The sequence below is a fragment of the Pelobates fuscus genome, chromosome 10, assembly GCF_036172605.1.
Source record: "Pelobates fuscus isolate aPelFus1 chromosome 10, aPelFus1.pri, whole genome shotgun sequence".
NCBI classification, from domain to species: domain Eukaryota; kingdom Metazoa; phylum Chordata; class Amphibia; order Anura; family Pelobatidae; genus Pelobates; species Pelobates fuscus.
Genome location: NC_086326.1, coordinates 37,497,492 through 37,519,792, shown reverse-complemented (window position 1 = coordinate 37,519,792; position 22,301 = coordinate 37,497,492). Strand labels below are relative to the sequence as shown.

At 41.8% G+C, this 22,301-nt stretch overlaps 2 protein-coding genes across 2 annotated transcripts in view; both read right to left on the bottom strand.

Moving 5' to 3' along the window:
- Positions 1-847: 847 nt before the first annotated feature.
- LOC134574954 (alpha-2-macroglobulin-like protein 1) lies at positions 848-9,347 on the bottom strand. The gene is made up of 3 exons (XM_063434057.1): positions 9,283-9,347; positions 2,665-2,767; positions 848-990 (listed from the first exon to the last, which is right to left on the bottom strand). Exons 1-3 carry the CDS (start codon positions 9,340-9,342, stop codon positions 863-865), a joined length of 291 nt encoding a protein of 96 aa, XP_063290127.1. The 5' UTR covers positions 9,343-9,347; the 3' UTR covers positions 848-862.
- Positions 9,348-9,694: 347 nt separating this feature from the next.
- The window catches only part of LOC134574690 (alpha-2-macroglobulin-like protein 1), a 35,145-nt gene continuing 22,538 nt past the window's right edge, over positions 9,695-22,301 (bottom strand). The window contains exons 13-14 of the mRNA XM_063433810.1: positions 11,380-11,470; positions 9,695-9,706 (exon numbers count right to left, since the gene is read on the bottom strand). Of these exons, the coding sequence (XP_063289880.1) occupies positions 9,695-9,706; positions 11,380-11,470 (103 nt within the window). The remainder of the gene's footprint in view (positions 9,707-11,379; positions 11,471-22,301) is intronic.

Sequence of the window (22,301 nt, the reverse complement as noted above, 5' to 3'; positions counted from 1 at the left end):
CTCCCTCTTGTGTTGAAATATGTTTTATTTTTTCACTGATTTACAGAGCATGTTCAGTTAGATTTATTTTTGTTAAAAATATTGTACTATGGTGTAGAATTAAATTTGCTGTTATTATGCTTAGTGTGACCAGCCTGTGTGTAAAGCAGAAAAAATTTGGAACATAGAATGTAGTTTGTGACACTGTGGGTGTTCTCCCTCATGTTGAATTTAAGAGGTCAGCCTAATCTAAAATGTTCTCCTAGGGAATCATGAACAAATCGGATCTATTCTTGGTTACACAACTTGGTCTGATGTTACTAGGAGAGGAACACATTTGCTGATTATTCCCTTTCTGAATATGACTGAATTTGAAGAAGTAGATGGGATTCTGCTACTTTCTGTACCGGGTCAATATTCATACTGAATTAAGAGGGCATTCATGCATGACATCTCAATCATAAATATGTTTTTTTTTTTAATTATCTTTTTTTGTTTTTTTTATTTTAATTAAGTGGCACCATAAATCTTAATTTAAAATAGCCACGTGCTCATAACTTGTAAAAAGAGGGGGTATGCAAGCATCTTGTCTTGAGATGGAATTTAACAGCCTAAGCTAAAGTCCCTAAACAATAAACAAATCACATATTGGTGAACATTTCAAGGAGAACAGAGCACTCAATCTACCTTCAAATCTAAGTGAAGAAGGAATAGCCTTCTAAAATACATTACTCCAGAGCAGGAAGCTATAAAGAACACAACTTGCAAATTCACATTAGTTATCATCTGACAAAAGACACTAACGGCAGACACTAGAACAGAATCTTTATTTGTGTGATCTCCAACTCCGTTTGAGTAGATCAGAATGGACAGCTCACAAAACTTACTCAAATTCAATAGTCTGATCAGATTCAGTAGGCTCTTCAGTTAAATACTCGATATAGGGACTGAGAGTGGGGAGTTTCTCGAAACACAAAGAGGGCAACGTGTAGCTGGTCACCGAGTTTTCCTCTGGAATATAACAGAATAGGTCAGTGTGAAGTAAGGAAAAATACCTACATAGCACCTAACTTGCTCTTCAATGACGAAACTTAAAAATAAAGAATATAGCCTTCAGTTTTATTCTGCTTTTCAAACCAAGTCTGGGTTAGTGCGCGGAATAGTCGTCTGACTCACTGCAGCCCACATTATATGTCTCTGTACACAATTATTATTATCATTATTATTATTATTATGTTTATTATTTATATAGCGCCATCAAATTCCGCAGCGCTTTACAATGGGTGGACGAACAGACATGTAGTTGTAACCAGACAAGTTGGACACACAGGAACAGAGGGGTTGAGGGCCCTGCTCAATGAGCTTACATGCTAGAGGGGGTGGGGTAAAATGACACAAAAAGGTAAGGATAGTATTAGACTAGTGACAGTTGCAGAAGAGGAATCAGTCAGGAGCTATTAACAGTTTAATTGATACGCTTTTATGAAGAAGTGGGTTTTTAACGATTTTTTTTGAAGGAGTGGAGACTGGGTGAGCATCTAACGGAGGAGGGAAGCGAGTTCCACAGGAATGACGCAGCCATCGAGGAATCTTGAAGGCGAGCATCAGAGGTGGGAGTACAGACAGAAGATAGACGTAAGTCTTCAGCAGATCGTAAGGGCCTAGACGCATAGTTATACAATGTATAACTATACTATATCTGTCTGTCTCTGCATTACTCAGACTATACATGACTGTGTCTGTATTACTCCAGTACTCTGGGCGGTGTCTATATTACTAGGGCTGTACCTGGATGCTTCTATATTACTCTAATTATTAGTGACTGTCTCGGTCTTGGTCAACTATACTTGACAGTCTCTACATTACTCTTCCAGGGCAATTCTCAGTTGAGTAAATAACCCTCGCAGGAACAGTGGAAAGGTCACGTATAATCTAAGTAATGCAGAGACTGCCAGGTATACAGTAATAATGCACAGTTTTAAGGTAAAGTCTCATTATATATGGATGTCTCCGCTTTATTCGGGATATAACTGTTTGTCTATCTATCCATGAGTCAGACTATTCCTAGGTGTCGTTAAAATATAGTACAATGCTATAGATGTCTCTGCATTATTCAGTAAATAATCTATATTACTCTAAATTACTGCATTATATCTTCCTGTCCTATGTATTAAGAAAGATTGATATTGCTGTGCATGAAACACGATCGATGCATTTAGTAGACTCTGCAACATAAGCATAGGGTCTTGTGCTTTTAAACTGAAACTCTGTGATAGAAGTGATGGTTTCTATAATTTTAGAATGATGGAATTTGCTGTAGAATGTACAAGTTCTATGATTCTAGAAAGATTATCTCTATTGAAGAAGTGAAGGGTTGGAACTTTTAGAACAATTTACCTCTTATTTTCAGAAATACAAACTCTGTTATATAAGGGCATGTTGTGCATATTTAAACAGATTGGCTCCATTATATAAAGATTAGTTGCATTACCTACTCAGAACGCTGTACTCTGTTGTATAAACATCAGCTCCTGTGGTTTTTAGAACTACACTAGATTCCACTAGACGTGCTTTGAAAAATGGACTCTCTAGCTCAAGGCATGGTCTGTATGCTTTCAAAAAGACTCTGCTAGACATGATCATATAAATCATTTTATCTGAATTGATGTGTTTCTCTAATTTTACCTGGAAAATAATAGTCGGACACCTTGACAACAGCAGGTTTCAGATTCATCACCATAAAATTCTGCACTGTGTCTATGGTATACGTTTGTTCTATGTTGGTTAGCTGTGGAAAGAAGGGATATTTAAATTAATATAAGGAAGGGAGTCATACAATTATAGTAAGTTTTTTCAATCATGTGGCAATTTAACCTGTATGTACATGTGCCTTAGACCTTCTGGTTGGACTTTAAAGAAACAAGTCCATTCACTATGTATATACTAGTGAGAGGATAAGATGGTTGTTTTGTCCAGTAATGAAGGGAGAAAGGATAGAAATAATGGATGAATTACAGTGACATTAAAATTATTTAAAAGAAAACCACTCACAGATGTGAACTGTCTAACAGATAGGACATATCATCAATTAAATCAATAACATTTCTAAAAAATGCCATGGTACAGCTGTATTGCATGCAGTGTACAATCAATTTACCAAATGCTGGCTTGAAAGGTTATATTTTCACAAAAAAAAAATATATATATATATAGATATAGATATATATATATATTTGTGCTCGGAATTTAATATGTAATGGATAGTGTCTGAGATAAAAGTTTGTTGTGGTGTGCCGAAACCAATGTCCGAGTGGGCTTGTAAATAAAAAAGGGCCCACCAAGGAGAATTGTATGTTCTAAGGGTGCTGGTAGGTGGGGAACACTTGAACTCGAACGTCAGAGGTGAGTAGGGGCTGGGAGTTTAAGTTGGGGACTTACTCCTCCCACAAATTCAGGCCTAATGGCCTTTCTACTTGTGCTCGGAATTTAATATGTAATGGATAGTGTCTGAGATAAAAGTTGGTTGTGGTGTGCCGAAACCAACGTCCGAGTGGGCCTGTAAATAAAAGAGGGCAAAGAGAAGTTTGAAAAAAACACACTTTATTGCATTTGTTACATGACTAAATTCCTGAAGGCTTGGCGAAGCTCTCTTTCTGGTCGTGGAATGTACGTATTGTATATAGAGGACTTCCAACGACCCAGTCTCTTTATGATGTGGACCGGGGTGTTAGTACTAGAAGCTGATGAAGCGGCTCCTATGCGAAAGGAATGCCCGGAGAATGAAGCTGGGTTGTAACCCAATTTTCCCAATAAGATTCTAACATGCGTGGTGAATTTTGCTGTAGTGAGTGGGTGCCCTTGTAGTTGTAAGAGTAGTGAGTCTGGTAAGTGCGTGTTATGGGTTGACCGTAAGTGGTCTAGTGCCTTAACTGGACACCAAGCATTGTCTGTTGGAAAGAGAGGAATGATAGTGGGGTGTAGGGAATGATTAGTTTTGGTTGATGGGATCGTGAGAATGTAATAATCGTCTACTTTAGTGAGTTTTGAGGTTTTAAGGCTGTGTGTGGTATCTCCTTGACAAACAACGGTAAATTCCCTAGGTCTTAGGAACCCATAAAAAGCTAAATAGATAGCAGATTTGATCACCAGGTTAGTGTTGGGATCAAAAGGGGATTCGTCAAGGAGATTGCTAAGTAATCTAAAGATAGGCCCATCTATAGGAAGTCTGGTGGTGATAAGTGGAACCGAAACTAGAGATCCCCTTTAAGATTTTCTTGATGGGGTATGATGACAAAAAAGGGGTGCTGTTAGGGAAATTTGTGAGGCTGTGATGCTGCACCCCCATGAGGTATAATTTAATTGTATTGTGGGAAAGTTTTAAGTGTAAGTGGCAAAAGGATGCAAAAGCCACCATAGTTTTGGTTGAAAAATCACCTTGTAATCCGAATCCAGCTGTAAATTTATTGAAAATGGTAAGTGCCCTACTGTAGGTGATAGTTGAGTTTGGTGATAGCGCTTGGTGCGTAAGAGTCCTAGCATGGTGCATAAGTGTGTTCAATCCGAGATTAACTCGTGAAAACTCAGTGTTCTGGATGGTTGATGGTGGGCTGACGGGAGTGCCTGGAAAAACACCTGAAATTGAGATCGAGACAGAGCATCAGCGGCCGTGTTGTGAATACCCGGGATGTGAAGGCAAATTAAGTGGAACTGGATGGTTGCTGCCAACCAGGTCAGCTTGCGAATCAGACGCATGATGGTAAGAGAGGAAGAGCACCCCTTGTTAATGATATTGCAAGCTGACGAGTTGTCGGAATAGCATTTTACTGCCTTGCCGGACCAGAGGTGACCCCAAGTGTGTGCAGCCGCCACGATGGGGTAAATTTCAAAAAGAGCTGAAGTTTCTCTAAAACCCGGCAAGGCATCCGTCTCAACTGGCCAGTGACCCCTAAACCAGTGATTACCGAATATAGCTGCTAAACCCGTGTTGGGTGGAGATACCGTTCCATTCAGTCAAAAACTTCCCCCACATGAGTAGGTCAGCTTTAGCGCGCTGGTCCAATGCAATTGGGCAGGCGTCCGGTACCCCATGAAGCATACAAAGGAGCCTGGACACAAAAGATCTACCCTGCGGAACGATGCGCATCGCGAAATTCAGGGACCCCAATAAGGACTGAAGTTCTTTTCTGGTGCATACATCATTCTGCAGAAACATATCTATCTCCCCTCTCAGGCGGATCACTTTTTCGGGCAGAAGGCTGGCGCGGAAGTTACCAGAGTCCAGCTCTATCCCCAAGAAAGTAAGTTTAGTAGTGGGGCCAATCGTTTTAGAGGGAGACAAAGGTACCCCGAGGGTGGAGAAAAGTGCTGAGGTGCCGAGGATATCGGTGGGTGTGCGTGCGCTTGGTTCTATTATGAGGAAGTCATCCAAGTAATGAATGACGGCCTAATAATGTTCAGAAGCAGCCAGCATAGAGTTTCTGCGAAAATATTAAACAATTTAGGGCTGCTTCTGGACCCGAAAGTGAGTCGCGTGGAAAAATAGTACCTGTTTCGCTATTTAACACCATGCAAGTGCCAAAGTGATGGGTGCATGGGCAGTAATTTGAATGCGTTGGTAATGTCTGTTTTACTAAGCCAATCGTTGCTACCAGTTGAAATGATGGTTTGTATAGCGTCGTCTATTTTAACGTACTGTAGTGAGAATTCGTCTGCGGGAATGAGTGCGTTAATGCAAGGAACAAAAGAAGAGTGCGGTGCCGATAAATCAATAATCATGCGCTTTTTATTTGAATATTTGTGTACAGCTATGCCAATGGGGTTAGTGAGCCAGGAGGAAAACGGTGAGGAGGTGAAGGGGCCGATCATAAAAACCTTGTGCTATTTCTGCGGAGAGGAGAATGTCCGTGGCCTCTGGGTCTAGGCAGGATGATAGGAGATTGGGGCATTCCAGCATGCCTGAGGGAATGGCTACTAGACCCGTGAGAAAGCCCTGGGTGAACCCTGTTAATAAATATTCCACAAGATGTCTACTTGGATGAGTTTCCAAGTAAAAAGCCAGGTTGTCGATATTAACGTCGGTTAGTCACTTGCTAGGGGACAACCTGGCCGGGCACATGGTCTTAGTGTGTGCCCTGAAGCAGATAGAGCAGGTGTGCAACAATCTACAGGCACTGAAGCTGCAAGAACCAGCATTGAAATTGTTGCACACCTGAGCCTTCCCTAGAACGGAGATGGGCCTACCCAATTTATCCCGCTGACCACCTTCATGTTTATTGTGAGGGGTGGAACTGGATTGAGGGGTGGGAGTGGGGGTGGATGGATCAGCCACAGAAGGGCACAAACCAGCCAAGTGAGTAGAAGAATTACATATGGCACAAGACGGGGGCCTCAGACCAGTGAAGTGGCGACAGAATAATTCTGTATCCATCTGACACCAGTTAATTCTAATGTTGAACTGTTTCAGATGTGTCGCCGCTTTCGCTGATATCGATTTATGATAATCATAAAAAGATGAGCCCCCGTACTTGACGCCCAAATCCACCACTTTATGGAGATAGAGGTCCAGTTCCTCTCTCCTGTGGGGATATACCGAGCAGATGACATCACGGTATATCCCAAAAGCCAAAACAAAATTGGGGATAGATAATTTTTTATTGAGCCTAGGGTCTCTGGTTTTAAGAACCACCGAAATATCCCCAAAGTTATAAGCCCTGTTCTCCAGTACGTCTTGGGAGGCTATAAGTAATGACACCAGACACACGTCCTTCCCGTCTAGGATTTCTTTCCTAATGGAGTCTGGGACGGAGTGAGCTGGTGACACAAAAGGAGACGTATCTGAGGCAGGAGCTGAAGGAGGAAGTATAGGGGCGGGAGTTGGTGCCGTATGTACTGCCGGGGTGAGGGCTGAGAGGTCAGGGAGGTTACCTGGGGAGGCTATGGCACTCTCGACCTTGCTTAACCTGCTGTTCAAGGTCTGCAGGTTAGCCAGGATTGCCGCAAGGGTGTCCTGGGTGGCTATGCCAGCGCCAGATGGTTGATCTGCGAGCCGTAGCAGGAAAGGGGATGCCCCTGAGCCTAAGTTCAGTCGTAATTTTTGGAATGGTCCGCGCTCTCAAGGACGTAGGAGTAGAGGGGGTGAGAGATTCGCCTGGCTTTGATTGGAGTAAACGGAATCTCATTGGTAGGCAACTCATCAATGGGAGCCGGATCTTGAGACATTCTAGAAATGAATTGATGAATTTGATTTAGTGGGGGCGTATGAGAAAATGAAATGGGTGGGAGGGGGTGGTTCCTAAGGTGAACTGGACTGTAAGGCTATTGCCGAAGCGAAAAACTTAACTGCGACTAGTGACGGATGAGGCCCTACTAGTGCCAAGTGGCGCTGAGAGGCTCTATCTATGATTTGGCCGAGGTAAGTAGGTTGTAAGTAGGTTTTAAGAGGTTCAAAACGTGTGGCCATGAAAAGTGAGGCCCTGACTATTGCCCTGCAGAAAGGCGAATGAGGCATTTACCTATGATTTTGACGTGGGGCCGTACCTCCATGTTGAGGTGGAAAATGGCTTTGTGGGACATGAAAACCTCGTTAGGCTGGGTCCGGAGCCCAGACCCTGTAAGCCAGTTCACGCACCTTTTATGGGATATTTAGATACTTAGAAATTTTTAAATAATTGGTGGATACTAACCTTGTTATTGATTATACCCTGGCGCTTGTACCTTTGAGTATTTAAGTAGAGAGGCGCGGTAGTTGGCGATATCGTAGAAGAACCTAGGAGTTTGAGACAGATGTTGATCTGTATGAGCGTGACGTATGAGCGCAGTGTGAGCTCCTGAGAGAGTGACAAGTTTAGAGTGAAGGCTGTCTGAGGCCTTGAAAGATTACATGAACTGAAGTAAATTAAAACAGTACCTGGTTTTTAAGACAAGAACCAGGACTTTCAATTTAGCTGTAATAAACGACAAATGTGCAATCTGTGGAGACCAAAGAAATTTACCAGAGCTAAGATTAATATCTGTACGTAAAGAAATTATATAATATTGTGAAATTAGTATCTCTTGGTTAATAGCTGAGACAGATGATGTGTGTGAACGTGACGTATGAGCGTGACGTGAGCTCTTGACAGAGTGACAAGTTAGAGTGAAGGCTGCCTGAGGCCTTGAAAATATAGAAACTGAAGAAAAATTAATACAATACCTGGTTTGTAAGACAAGAACCAGGACTTGGCAATTTGGCTGTAATATACGACAAAAGGACGATCTGGTTTGTAAGACAAGAACCAGGGTTTGGTAATTAAGCTGTAATATACAACAAGATATATATAATCTGTTAACACCTGCACAAAAAGCCATGGTATAATAAATGTCAAAATAACTCTTAACAGCTCATTTCTTTTAGATTGGGCAAGCTACATAAACCTTTTTAAACATAAAGAAAGGAATCAACCAATAACTTAAATCACAAGGTGGTGATAACGGCCCACTGACTGGCATACGAAAACGGACACAAGCCGCAACGGAAAGCATGTGTAAAAGTTTTCATAGATAGAAGCATTATGCTGTAATATATTAGAAATGTGTAGAACTGAAAATACAGCCTTTACACATACTGTTTAAAGTATAGCATGGACTCTGAGAGCCAACAGACACTGTCCTAATGAAGTTATAATTAACAATCAGTTGCCTAGGCAACAAGTGTAACGTTTAACCGAAACCCGTATGTAGCCTAAGAGGGGAGGGGAAGGGGGGTACCGACGAATGGTTGTACCAACCGATTCCCGAGGTGCCTGAGTGTGGAAACCGTGGGTGGTCTTGCGTTACCGTGATCGCATGTGCGTTCCGGTCCCCTGTTAAGACTCCCGAGCAGCGAGGAGGAGAACAGACTGAGGGGTAAGTGTGACTCACGGTTGGCTGTTTAGGAAGCCAGATCGCCACACCGGATGGAGGATTCTACCGGAGACTTCAGCAGAATAGGACGCCCGGACTGGAAGTCAGCAAACCGGAAGTCAGTGAACCGGAAGTTGAGCGGAACACTTGAACTCGAACGTCAGAGGTGAGTAGGGGCTGGGAGTTTAAGTAGGGGACTTACTCCTCCCACAAATTCAGGCCTAATGGCCTTTCTACATATATATATATGTATATCTTCCTATAATGAGCTCCATGTCACTAGTTGTGTATCCAATTCTCATTGTAGGTTACAGCTGGGACTATCAAAATTCAGAAACACACTTTTTGTGTTTTAACATTTACATATGGTAAAGTTTTCTATGCAATACCCGAAATAGCAGGATATGTTCACACAGTGCTCACCTTTTCTAGGTAAATAGTAACAGAATTTGGCGTTGTGCTGACCTTCTTTAACCCAGGCATGTACTTAGGCTAACAAAATAAAACAGATATTTCACAGTCAACATATGTTCTTCTGCATTGTTTTTTAATGGCATCCACCCAAACAATTAATTTACATACTGTTTAGATGCATAGTTTGTACATTTTTATAGAATTATTGTAACCTTGTCTTCTATTAGGATGAAAGATGTCAAGCAGTTCACTGGGTCGTACTGATTATCTCCCACTGTAATACGATCTCATGCCTTCCTCGGAAAGTCCAGCAGATATTGGAATCATTGTTGCTTCTACTGGATTTCTTAAAGGGACACTATTGATACCAAGACACTTCAGCTCATTGAAGTGGTGAAGTGGTCTGGGTGCAATGTCCCTGTCACACGTAGATCTGCAATGTAAAACATGGCACTTTTTAAAAATGCAATGTTTACATTGAAGTGCTAAGACAACCTCTACCGGACTTTAAGTCACCTAACTGATGCTGGACTGTGCATGAGGACATCCCGCATCAGTGAAAACCCCAGTCAATGCTTTCCTATAGGAAGGGCCTAATGTACTCTCAGCACTCACCACACTTGTGCATTAGGTCCCCTTATTGAATGACATCGGAGGAAGTAGAGCACCGAGCCAGCACACCCTATTGCTAACTACCTCTCTCACCAAGCTCTGTTTATATTTCACAAGTGGGTGTGAATGTTGTGATCCATATCCCAAGGGTTTATAAAAAGGAACACTATAGTCACAAAATGCTTAATGAAGCTGTTTTGGTGTGTAGATCGTGATTCTGAAGTCTAACTTCTCAATTCTCTGCCATCTAGGGGGTAAATCACTTTTGTTTTTGTCCATGCAGCCCTAGCCACACCTCCCATGGCTGTGACTGACACAGCCTGAATGAAAAAAAATAGCTTCATCGTCACTTAGCTGTTAACTTACTTTAGAAGTTTCATCTCCCGCTCTGTAAATTGAATTTTAATCACTTTACAGGAGGCCCCTGCAAGGTCTAGCAAGCTAATAACCGTGCTGGAAAAAGAATTAGGATATTAAACAGACTGCAATAAATAAAGTTTAAACTTCAGATCTCACATTACAGGAAGTTTTTAGGAAGGTTGTGCCTGTTAAATGCAGGGAGGTGTGACTACGGTTGCATAAACAAAGTGATTTAACTCCTAAATTGCAAAGAAATTAATCAATGAGATTGCAGGGGCATAATCTATACCCCAAAACTGCTTTATTTTTGGTGACTACAGTATCCCTTTAAATAAACCAGACATAACAAAATCAGCTGTTTAGCCCTACAACTTGGAGCTGTCATTTCTTAGTAAATAACAACAATAAATAAATCACTTATTTGTTAAAGGAACACTATAGGGTCAGGAACACAAACGTATTAAAAACACCATAAAGCCCCCTGGCCCGCCCTTACCCCGCTAAATATAGTAAAATGTTACTTTTATTCCAGTCTGCTGCTACTGGCTCTGCCGCTGATCTGCCTGCTTGGCTGACATCATCAGAAGTGTTGATCAATGCCAATCACAATGCTTTCCTATACGAAAGCATTGGATTGGCTGAGACTGTCAAGAAGGCAGATCAGGGGCAGAGACAGCATAAGCCAAACACAGCCCTGGCCAATCAGCATCTCATCATAGACATGCATTGTATTAATGCATCTCTGTGAGAAAAGTTCAGTGTCTGCATGCAGAGGGTGGAGACGCTGAATGGCAGTGCTGCCCCAGGAAGCAACTCTGGTAGCCATACGAGTAGTGGCCAGTGAAGGTATCACTAGGCTGTAATGTAAACACTGCATTTTCTCTGAAAATACAGTGTTTAATGCAAAAAACCTTAAGGGAATGATTCTACTCACCAGAACAAATAGAATAAGCTGTAGTTGTTCTGGTGACTGAAGTATCCCTTTAATTATAGAGAATAAGACAACATACGATTAAAAGTACCGGGATGTGAAGGTTTCATTTTAACAATTCTCCATCACTCTAAACTTTGGATTTTGTGAAAAAATTTACATTCAATATGTTGAGAGACGACACATTTAAAATGGGGATTTACCGATAAAGCTCTGTTACCACCAGGGCTGAATCCTGACAGCATTTCAACTTCTATGAGAACCATATTAGACTCTTTTCGACTCCCAGTGTAGCTGCAACAATAGATATGAATACAATCTACGGTAATCATATACTTTCTAGAGCAGAAAAACAGAACACTCAGATCTCATGAGAGACGGGTTATATCTGCTCTCCAGACTGCCAGTATTCAGTATTGTCAAAACTGTTAAGTATAGAGGTTCATTAAAGACAGTTTAAGAAATTTCTGGAGGCGAGGGTAAAATATTTGCTAAACTGAAACAGAAAAACAAATACTGACAGCAGCTAAAACGTTTTAACCCAACTCAACTGCACATTTTAAATCACAATTCACAGAAACAGTTTTATAGTAATTTAGGTTAAAACAAAAATTGGATCCTGAGGAGGTAAAACGTGGTAGCCAGACAAGTGGCCATGTGTGAGTGTAGGGGAGTGTGTGTGGGTTAAGTGACCACCTAGGGGAGGAGTTAAAAGGAGGGAAGATATATATATATATATATATATAGAAACATAGAAACATAGAATGTGACGGCAGATAAGAACCATTCGGCCCATCTAGTCTGCCCAGTTTTCTAAATACTTTCATTAGTCCCTGGCATTATCTTATAATTAGGATAGCCTTATACCTATCCCACGCATGCTTAAACTCCTTTACTGTGTTAACCTCTACCACTTCAGCTGGAAGGCTATTCCATGCATCCACTACCCTCTCAGTAAAGTAATACTTCCTGATATTATTTTTAAACCTTTGTCCATCTAATTTAAGACTATGTCCTCTGGTCAGTGGCGTACATACCAGGGTCGCAGGGGTCGCGGCTGCGACCGGGCCCGACCCGGTATGTACCCACAGGGCCAGCCTCTTCTGCTGGGGGGCCCAGGAGCCGGCCACCTCCGGGCCCCCCGAGGCTGGCCCTGCTGTCACCCGGCTGGCGGGCGCGCGAGGGAGCACTGTCCCCTGGGTGCTCCCTCTTCAGCTCCCTCGCGCACCGCACTGAAACCGGAGCCGGAAGATGACGTCATCTTCCGGCTCCGGTATCAGTACGCGGCGCGCGAGGGAGCTGAAGAGGGAGCACCCAGGGGACAGTGCTCCCTCGTGCGCCCGCCAGCCGGGTGACCAGCAACGCCACTGGACCCCAGGGAATCCCCCCAGCTCTCACACAGGTAAGGAGGCTGGGGGGATTAAATTAAAAAAAAAAAAAAAAACGTGTGTGTGTGTGTTTAGTGAGTGTGTTAGTGAGTGTGTGTGAGAGTGTGTTAGTGTTAGTGAGTGTGTGTGTGTTAGTGTTAGTGAGTGTGTTAGTGAGAGTGGTAGTGAGTGAGTGTGTTAGTGAGTGTTAGTGAGTGTGTTAATGTGAGTGTGTTAGTGTTAGTGAGTGTGTTAGTGAGAGTGTGAGTGAGTGTGTTAGTGAGTGTGTTAGTGTTAGTGAGTGTGTTAATGTGAGTGTGTTAGTGAGTGTGTGAGTGTTAGTGAGTGAGTGTGTGTGTTAGTGAGTGTGTTAATGTGAGTGTGTTAGTGTTAGTGAGTGTGTTAGTGTTAGTTTGTGTTAGTGTGTGTGTGTGTTAGTGAGAGAGTGTGTTAGTGAGTGTGTTAGTGTTAATGTGAGTGTGTTAGTGTTAGTGAGTGTGTTAGTGTTAGTGAGTGTGTTAGTGAGTGTGTTAATGTGAGTGTGTTAGTGTTAGTGAGTGTGTTAGTGAGTGTGTTAGTGAGTGTGTTAATGTGAGTGTGTTAGTGAGTGTGTGAGTGTTAGTGAGTGAGTGTGTTAGTGAGTGTGTGTGTTAGTGAGTGTGTTAATGTGAGTGTGTTAATGTGAGTGTGTTAATGTGAGTGTGTTAGTGTTAGTGAGTGTGTTAGTGAGTGTGTTAGTGTTAGTTTGTGTTAGTGTGTGTTAGTGAGAGAGTGTGTTAGTGAGTGTGTTAGTGTTAGTGTGAGTGTGTTAGTGTGAGTGTGTTAGTGTGAGTGTGTTAGTGTGAGTGTGTTAGTGTGAGTGTGTTAGTGGTAGTGTGAGTGTGTTAGTGTGAGTGTGTTAGTGAGTGTGTTAGTGTGAGTGTGTTAGTGAGTGTGTTAGTGTGAGTGATTGTGTTAGTGAGTGTGTGAGTGATTGTGTTAGTGAGTGTGTTAGTGAGTGTGTTAGTGAGTGTGTTAGTGAGTGTGTTAGTGTTAGTGAGTGTGTTAGTGTGTGTTAGTGAGTGTGTTAGTGTTAGTTTGTGTGTGTGTTAGTGAGTGAGTGTGTTAGTGAGTGAGTGTGAGTGAGTGAGTGTGTGTTAGTGAGTGTGTTAGTGAGTGTTAGTGTGAGTGATTGTGTTAGTGAGTGTGTTAGTTTTAGAGTGTGTTAGTGTTAGTGTGTGTGTCTGTTACTGAGTATGTTTGTGTGCGTCTGTCACTGAGTGTGTGTCTGTCAGTAAATGTGTGCGTCTGTTCATGAGAGTGTGTGTGTGTCTAAAGCACTTACCTTTCTCCAGCGCCGGGCTCCCTTGGCGCTGGGGATCTCTCCGTCCCGATCCGCCTCTCAGCTCCGAATGCACATGCGTGGCAAGAGCCACGCGCGCATTCAAACCGCCCATATAGGAAAGCATTACTCAATGCTTTCCTATGGACGTTCAGCGTCTTCTCACTGTGATTTTCACAGTGAGAATCGCAGAAAATCCTCTAGCGGCTGTCAATGAGACAGCCACTAGAGATGGATTAACCCTCAGTGAAACATAGCAGTTTCTCTGAAACTGCTGTTTTCAGCTGCAGGGTTAAAACTAGAGAGACCTGGCACCCAGACCACTTCATTGAGCTGATTTGATCTGGGTGTCTGTAGTGGTCCTTTAAGTGTATGTGTTTATGCATGCACTGGCGTACATACCGCGGTCGCACGGGTCGCAGCCCTGCGACCAGGTGCCCGCCCGCAATGTGTTGCGGCCCCAGCCCGCGCAGAGTAAGCGGGGGGGGGGGGGGGCCACAGATCAGTTTTCGCACCGGGGCCCCATGGGTTGTGTGTACGCCACTGCCTCTGGTTGTGGTAGTTTTTCTTCTTTTAAATATAGTCTCCTCCTTTACTGTGTTGATTCCCTTTATGTATTTAAATGTTTCTATCATATCCCCCCTGTCTCGTCTTTCCTCCAAGCTATACATGTTAAGATCCTTTAACCTTTCCTGGTAAGTTTTATCCTTCAATCCATGAACCAGTTTAGTAGCCCTTCTTTGAACTCTCTCTAAGGTATCAATATCCTTCTGAAGATATGGTCTCCAGTACTGTGTACAGTACTCCAAGTGAGGTCTCACCAGTGTTCTGTACAATGGCATGAGCACTTCCCACTTTCTACTGCTAATACCTCTCCCTATACAACCAAGCATTATGCTAGAATTTCCTGCTGCTCTATTACATTGTCTGCCTACCTTTAAGTCCTCAGAAATAATCACCCCTAAATCCCTTTCCTCAGATGTTGAGGTTAGGACTCTATCAAATATTCTGTACTCTGCCCTTGGGTTTTTACGTCCAAGATGCATTATCTTGCACTTATCCACATTAAATGTCAGTTGCCACAACTCTGACCATTTTTCTAGTTTACCTAAATCATTTGCCATTTGGCTTATCCCTCCTGGAACATCAACCCTGTTACATATCTTAGTATCATCCGCAAAAAGACACACCTTACCATCAAGACCTTCTGCAATATCACTAATAAAAATATTAAAGAGAATGGGTCCAAGTACAGATCCCTGAGGTACCCCACTGGTGACAAGCCCAAGCTTCGAATATACTCCATTGACTACAACCCTCTGTTGCCTGTCACTCAGCCACTGCCTTACCCATTCAACAATATTGGAATCCAAACTCAAAGATTGCAGTTTATTGATAAGCCTTCTATGTGCAACAGTGTCAAAAGCCTTACTGAAATCTAGGTAAGCAATGTCTACTGCACCACCCTGATCTATAATTTTAGTTACCCAATCAAAAAAATCAATAAGATTAGTTTGGCATGATCTCCCTGAAGTAAACCCATTTTGTCTCTGATCTTGAAATCCATGTGTTTTTAGATGTTCAACAATCCTATCCTTTAACATGGTTTCCATCACTTTCCCCACTACTGAAGTAAGGCTTACTGGCCTATAGTTGCCCGACTCCTCCTTATTACCTTTCTTGTGAATGGGCACAACATTCGCTAACTTCCAATCTTCTGGGACTACTCCTGTTAACAATGATTGGTTAAATAAATCTGTTAATGGTTTTGCTAGTACACCACTAAGCTCTTTTAATAGCTTTGGGTGTATTCCATCAGGTCCCATTGACTTATTTGTCTTTACTTTTGACAGTTGAAATAGAACCTCTTCCTCTGTAAACTCACATGTAATAAATGACTCATTTATCCTTTTTTTTAACAGAGGTCCCTTTCCTTCATTTTCAGCTGTAAATACCGAACAAAAATATTCATTGAGGCACTCAGCTAGACCTTTATCCTCATCTACATACCTTCCTTCTTTTGTTTTTAATCTAACTAATCCTTGTTTTACTTTTCTTTTCTCATTTATGTATCTAAAAAAAGTTTTGTCCCCCTTTTTTACTGACTGTGCTATTTTCTCTTCTGTGTGTGATTTGGAAGCTCTTATAACTTGCTTAGCCTCTTTCTGCCTAATCTTATAGGTCATTCTGTCTTCCTCACTCTGGGTTTTTTTATAATTACTAAATGCTAACTTTTTGTTTTTTACTATTTTGGCCACATCTGCGGAGTACCACAGTGGTTTCTTGAATTTTTTGCTTTTACTGACAAGCCTAATGCAATTTTCTGTTGCCTTCAGTAGTGCAGCTTTTAAATAATCCCATTTATTTTGGACACCATTTAAGTTGCTCCAGTCTGATAATGACTCCTTTACACATATTCTAATTTTAGAAAAGTCTGTTTTTCTAAAGTCTAAAACTTTTGTTTTTGTGTGGTGTGACTCAGTCCCTGTTCTTATATTAAATCACACTGACTGATGATCACTGGATCCTAAACTTTCACCTACAGTAATATCTGATACCAAATCTCCATTTGTTAACACTAAATCTAGTATGGCCTCTTTACGAGTTGACTCCTCAACGACCTGTTTTAGAGACAATCCCAGTAGGGAGTTTAGAATATGTGTGCTTCTGGCACAAGTAGCTATTTTTGTTTTCCAATTCACATCAGGAAGATTAAAGTCACCCATGGTGATAACTTCCCCCTTCATTGTCATTTTAGCTATTTCTTCAACTAGTAGATTATCTAACTCTTCAATTTGTCCTGGGGGCCTATAAATCACACCTACACGAACTACTGTGTGATTACCAAATTCTAACGTAACCCAAATGGACTCTATGTTCGTCTCACTAACCTTTATTAGGCTAGATTTTATGCTATCCTTCACATACAGGGCAACCCCTCCCCCTTTCTTGCCTTCCCTGTCTTTTCTATATAAAGAGTACCCTGGTATTGCTATGTCCCAGTCATTTTTTTCATTATACCATGTCTCAGTAACAGCGACTAAATCTACACTATCAGTTGCCATTATTGCCACAAGTTCATGGATCTTATTCCCTAAACTGCGAGCATTTGTAGACATGACTCTAAGCTTATCATTTTTTAACACACTTGCTACAGGCACCTTCTGTCCTTGTTTTGGGGGACAATTGGATTGATGTTTTATCACCCTTTTGCCCCCCCCCCCCCCTAGTTTAAATACATCTTAGCAAAACCTCCTGAACTGCTCACTGAGAACATTTGTTCCCTTTTGAGAAAGATGCAAACCATCTTTTTTGTACAGTTTATTTCCTTTCCAAACAGAGCTACCATGAGCAATAAAGCCAAATCCTTGCTCCCGACACCATTCACCAAGCCACAAGTTAAAGTCCCTAATACGCATCCGCCTCTCATTCTGAGTGTTATGCACAGGCAGAACTTCAGAGAATGACAGTGTGGAAGCAACCTGCCGTATATCATTGGCAAAAACACTAAAAACTTCCTTAACCTCTGAAACCTCATTGCAAGCCAAGTCATTTGTCCCTAAATGGACAAGTACATCCAATTCCCCTTCCTGCTTTGCTTGCTTAACAATATTACAGATACGTCTCCTGTCTCTGTGGGCAGTAGCTCCGGGAAGACACCTCACAAGACCACCATTGTCCATCTCCACACCTCTTATGATGGAATCCCCCAACAACAACTGCTTTCTATTTGGCCTCATCATAGTCTTCAAGCCTCTCTGCACAACACCACTGGCCTCAATGCCTCTCTCCACAACAGCACTAGCCTCAGTGCCTCTCTCCACAACACCTCTAGCCTCAGTGCCTCTCTCCACAACACCTCTAGCCTCAGTGCCTCTCTCCACAGCACCTCTAGCCTCAGTGCCTCTCTGCACAACACCACTAGCCTCAGTGCCTCTCTGCACACCACCACTAGCCTCAGTGCCTCTCTGCACAACACCACTAGCCTCAGTGCCTCTCTGCACAACACCACTAGCCTCAGTGCCTCTCTGCACAACACCACTAGCCTCAGTGCCTCTCTGCACAACACCACTAGCCTCAGTGCCTCTCTGCACAACACCACTAGCCTCAGTGCCTCTCTGCACAACACCACTAGCCTCAGTGCCTCTCTGCACAACACCACTAGCCTCAGTGCCTCTCTGCACAACACCACTAGCCTCAGTGCCTCTCTGCACAACACCACTAGCCTCAGTGCCTCTCTGCACAACACCACTAGCCTCAGTGCCTCTCTGCACAACACCACTAGCCTCAGTGCCTCTCTGCACAACACCACTAGCCTCAGTGCCTCTCTGCACAACACCACTAGCCTCAGTGCCTCTCTGCACAACACCACTAGCCTCAGTGCCTCTCTGCACAACACCACTAGCCTCAGTGCCTGTCTCCATGACACCATTACACTCTGAAAGTGCAGAAAATGAATTATGTAGAACAACATACTGTGCAATATGCCTTTTATCCACAACTCTAAGTCTACCAGATCCTACAGTAATCCATCTGCCATTCCTAGTATGTCTCTGTGGCAGTGGCTTTGCAGCAGTTGCAGCCTGAGTTTGTTTACCAGATAATTTACAAATCTCAGACTTCAAAAATACAATCTCCTGCCGCAAGATAGAGAACTGTCTACAGACTAGACAACAACCCAACCTCCAAAAAGTGGAACGTGAAACAAATGCATAGCAACTATTACACTGAACTAAGTCTGCCATTCCAACGAGGTGAATAATTTAAATCAAACAAATTTTACCTTTTTATTTATCCTCCTGAATAACTCAGATTACCTCCAGTTTATCTCCAGAATATCTCCAACCACACACACTTAGAAGCAACACTTAGAAGAAGCAACCAAGCTCTATATATATATATATAGATAGATAGACATTGTCCACCTTCCCTTCAGCCATTTTAAAATATTCAGCTTGGTAGCAGCTTCCCACCCTCCCTCCCTCCCTCCCTAATTTATGTTTTTTTATGCTTGTATTCTAGCTCTGTTTTTCTTGTCACATCGGGCAGGTTGTGTCCTTGCCAATCAGGGTGGGATCAGGAGTCTATGGGAAAGAAGGTAGAATGGGGCTTATCCCTCCCCTAACCTCTGGTAAAAGTACTCGTTAATGGACGTGCCCACTGAACTAAAGGCCAGCTAGTGGTTAGCACTATGTAGATGTAAGGCCAGGTTTTGAGGCCAACTGTTGGTTAGGATGAGGGGGAAGGGCATGCTCCCAGACAGTTTGATTACATTGTTAATAAAGTTTGGCAACAGAGTGTGTATTGTTAATGTTATATTATATTAATATGCTTACCGTATATACTCGAGTATAAGCCGACCCGAATATAAGCCGAGGCCCCTAATTTTACCCCCAAAAATTGGGAAAACGTATTGACTCGAGTATAAGACTAGGGTGGGAAATGAAGCAGCTACTGGTAAATTTCTAAATAAAATTAGATCCTAAAAAAATTATATTAACTGAATATTTATTTACAGCGTGTGTATATAATGAATGCAGTGTGTATATGAATGCAGTGTGTGTGTATGCAGTGTGTATGAGTGCAGTGTGTATATAATGAATGGAGTGCAGTGTGTGTATATGAATGCAGTGTGTGTGTATGCAGTGTGTATGAGTGCAGTGTGTATATAATGAATGGAGTGCAGTGTGTGTATAATGAATGCAGTGCAGTGTGTGTATGAGTGCAGTGTGTGTATATGAGTGCAGTGTGTGTGTGTGTATGAATGCAGTGTGTATATAATGAATGCAGTGCAGTGTGTGTATGAGTGCAGTGTGTGTATGAGTGTAGTGTGTGTATATGAGTGCAGTGTGTATATGAGTGCAGTGTGTATATGAGTGTGTATAATGAATGCAGTGCAGTGTGTGTATAATGAATTATGAATGCAGTGTGTATGTGTGAGTGCAGTGTGTGTGTATGAGTGCAGTGTATATGCAGTGTGTGTATAATGAATGCAGTGCAGTGTGTGTGTATGAGTGCAGTGTGTATGAGTGCAGTGTGTATGAGTGCAGTGTGTATATAATGAATGCAGTGTGTGTATGTGTGAGTGCAGTGTGTGTGTGTGTGTGTGTGTGCAGAGCATTGGTGGGGGGTTGGGCATTTTATTAATTATTATTTAATTATTATCTTAATATTTTTTTTTTGTTATTTTTTTTAGGTAATTATTTTTTTATTTTATTATTAATTGTATTATTTTTTTTGTTATTATTATTTTAATATTTTTTTTTTCTTATTAGTTGTTTTATTAATATTTTTATTTTTTCGTCCCCCCTCCCTGCCTGTTAGCTGGCCAGGGAGGGGGGCTCTCACTCCCTGGTGGTCCAGTGGATGGGCTGTAGGAGGGGGGCTGTCAGGAAGCTGTAACTTACCTTCACCGCAGCTCCTGTCAGCTCCCTTCTCTCTCCTCCGTCCGTGCAGCTCCCAGGTCAGCTTCCTCTGCAACTCTCGCGGCCGCGCGGAGCGTTGCCACGGTAACCCGTGGCAACGCTCTGACCCCGCGGCTCTCGCGAGAGTTGCAGAGGAAACTGACCTGGGAGCTGCACGGACGGAGGAGAGAGAAGGGAGCTGACAGGAGCTGCTGTGAAGGTAAGTTACAGCTCTGCCAGCCCCCCTCTCCCCCCAGTCTGTATTATGGCAATGAAAATTGCCATAATACAGACACTCACTCGAGTATAAGACGAGTGGGAGTTTTTCAGCACAAAAAATGTGCTGAAAAACTCGTCTTATACTCGAGTATATACGGTAAGTTTAATTTATTAACTTAGATTTATTGGTGAATTTAAATAAACCTTGATGTAAGGGAAATGGACCCTAAACGTACCAGGAGATCTTCTAACCATATGTGGAAACAGCAGTATTGTTCCAAAAATGAACCCAATACACAGATACCAAATAGTATAGAAACAAAGATAAAGATAAAAATACTCAATTATAAAATGTATATATAAATGAAATTATTTTCTATTTATGCACTAAGTTAAACTGGTGCAAATAAATGTTACCGTCTATGTGGACGTTTACAACCAAGTACATTTGTGTTCAGCTACATTGATACAGTATCTGTACTGCTGGGTCTGTATAATACCAAGCAAGCACAGGAGTATAATCTAATGGTCTGCAGTGACTATTACTGATTCGATATATAGTTACTGACACAAATCCAAATTGATAAAAATGGGTGTCCTCTTTGTAGTATCAACAAAACATCCGTTTTTTTGTTGGTAAAAAATATATAAAATTTATTTGTACAGCATCACAAATGATAGGAAAAATACATGAAAACTTGATAGCATAGTCAATAAATAAAAACTCGATGGGTATATTTACAGAGTCCTATGAGATATGCAGAATCCAATTTGGAGTGGTTACTCACTGAACCTCTGACCGGTCAAGAGGTAGCGGTAGAAAAAACCGGGAAAATAGGCTTCGAAAAATCTCCTCGTGTGTCTCACTCTGTATTGGTCTGCGTGCTCCTGGATCTCTATGAAGATGCGGCTGCGGCCGAAAGTTTGCCTTACGCGTTTCGTGACTAGTTACTGTCACTTCATCAGAGGCTTGTAATCGTTGGATGGTAGTCAGTGATCTTTTATACCTTCCATTGATCAAAAGATATCCCATACAGCTGTGCACTGTCCAAATACAATTAATCACTTTATCCGTGATCTCTACAGCGTTAGGGTAATGGAAGAATCTGGTTAATGCATAAGTGGGCGAAAAGGGTCATATCATACAAAACATTGCATATAAAACAATAAACAACTAATATGGACATCATAATGTCCGTAAATGTACACGTCTATAATACGGAATGTCAATCCTTTTGTGAAAATTTAGAGTAAAACATAATTTAAAATCGGGACACAAGACTTATCAAGCATTGGGTCTCCTTTTATAAGGATATAAATCTATACGGAAACAATACCAATAGTAATGGAATTAAATTGTTGCGTGGATTTCCTGTAAGTGGTATAAGGATACCGAAAAGGGTTTTGTAATGAGGTTACAAACTAAATCTCAGCTATAACATATACTAAATTACTGTGGACTGGCAACCAGGATAACAAGAGTAATAATCTAAAGAATAAGATATATCATAGACAAAAGGGAAATATTTATAACTATCGATTTCTCATGATTTAGTACATACTGAAAATGCTCTGAATTTATCCCGACATATTTACATACCTAAATTGTAGTGGTAAGACCTGACAGTAGATGGCAGATAGATACTTATGGTAGATCAACCGCTATGGGGACAGTATTCAATAGAGGGAACGTTTGATGTATAGGTATAGAATCATAATAGAAATATGGATACATCAATGAATTTAAAGGTAAAATACACGTAAAAACTTTGAATGGAATAAAACATAAAAAATGAATAAAAAATATAGATACA

Excerpts from the sequence above, each read along its gene's own strand:
- LOC134574954 (XM_063434057.1), bottom strand. The coding sequence starts at position 9,342 with ATGCCTGGGTTAAAGAAGGTCAGCACAACGCCAAATTCTGTTACTATT. Across the intron at positions 2,768-9,282 it reads TTACTATTTACCTAGAAAAG|CTAACCAACATAGAACAAAC; the intron begins GTGAGCACTGTG and ends TTCTTTCCACAG. Across the intron at positions 991-2,664 it reads GTCCGACTATTATTTTCCAG|AGGAAAACTCGGTGACCAGC; the intron begins GTAAAATTAGAG and ends GTTATATTCCAG.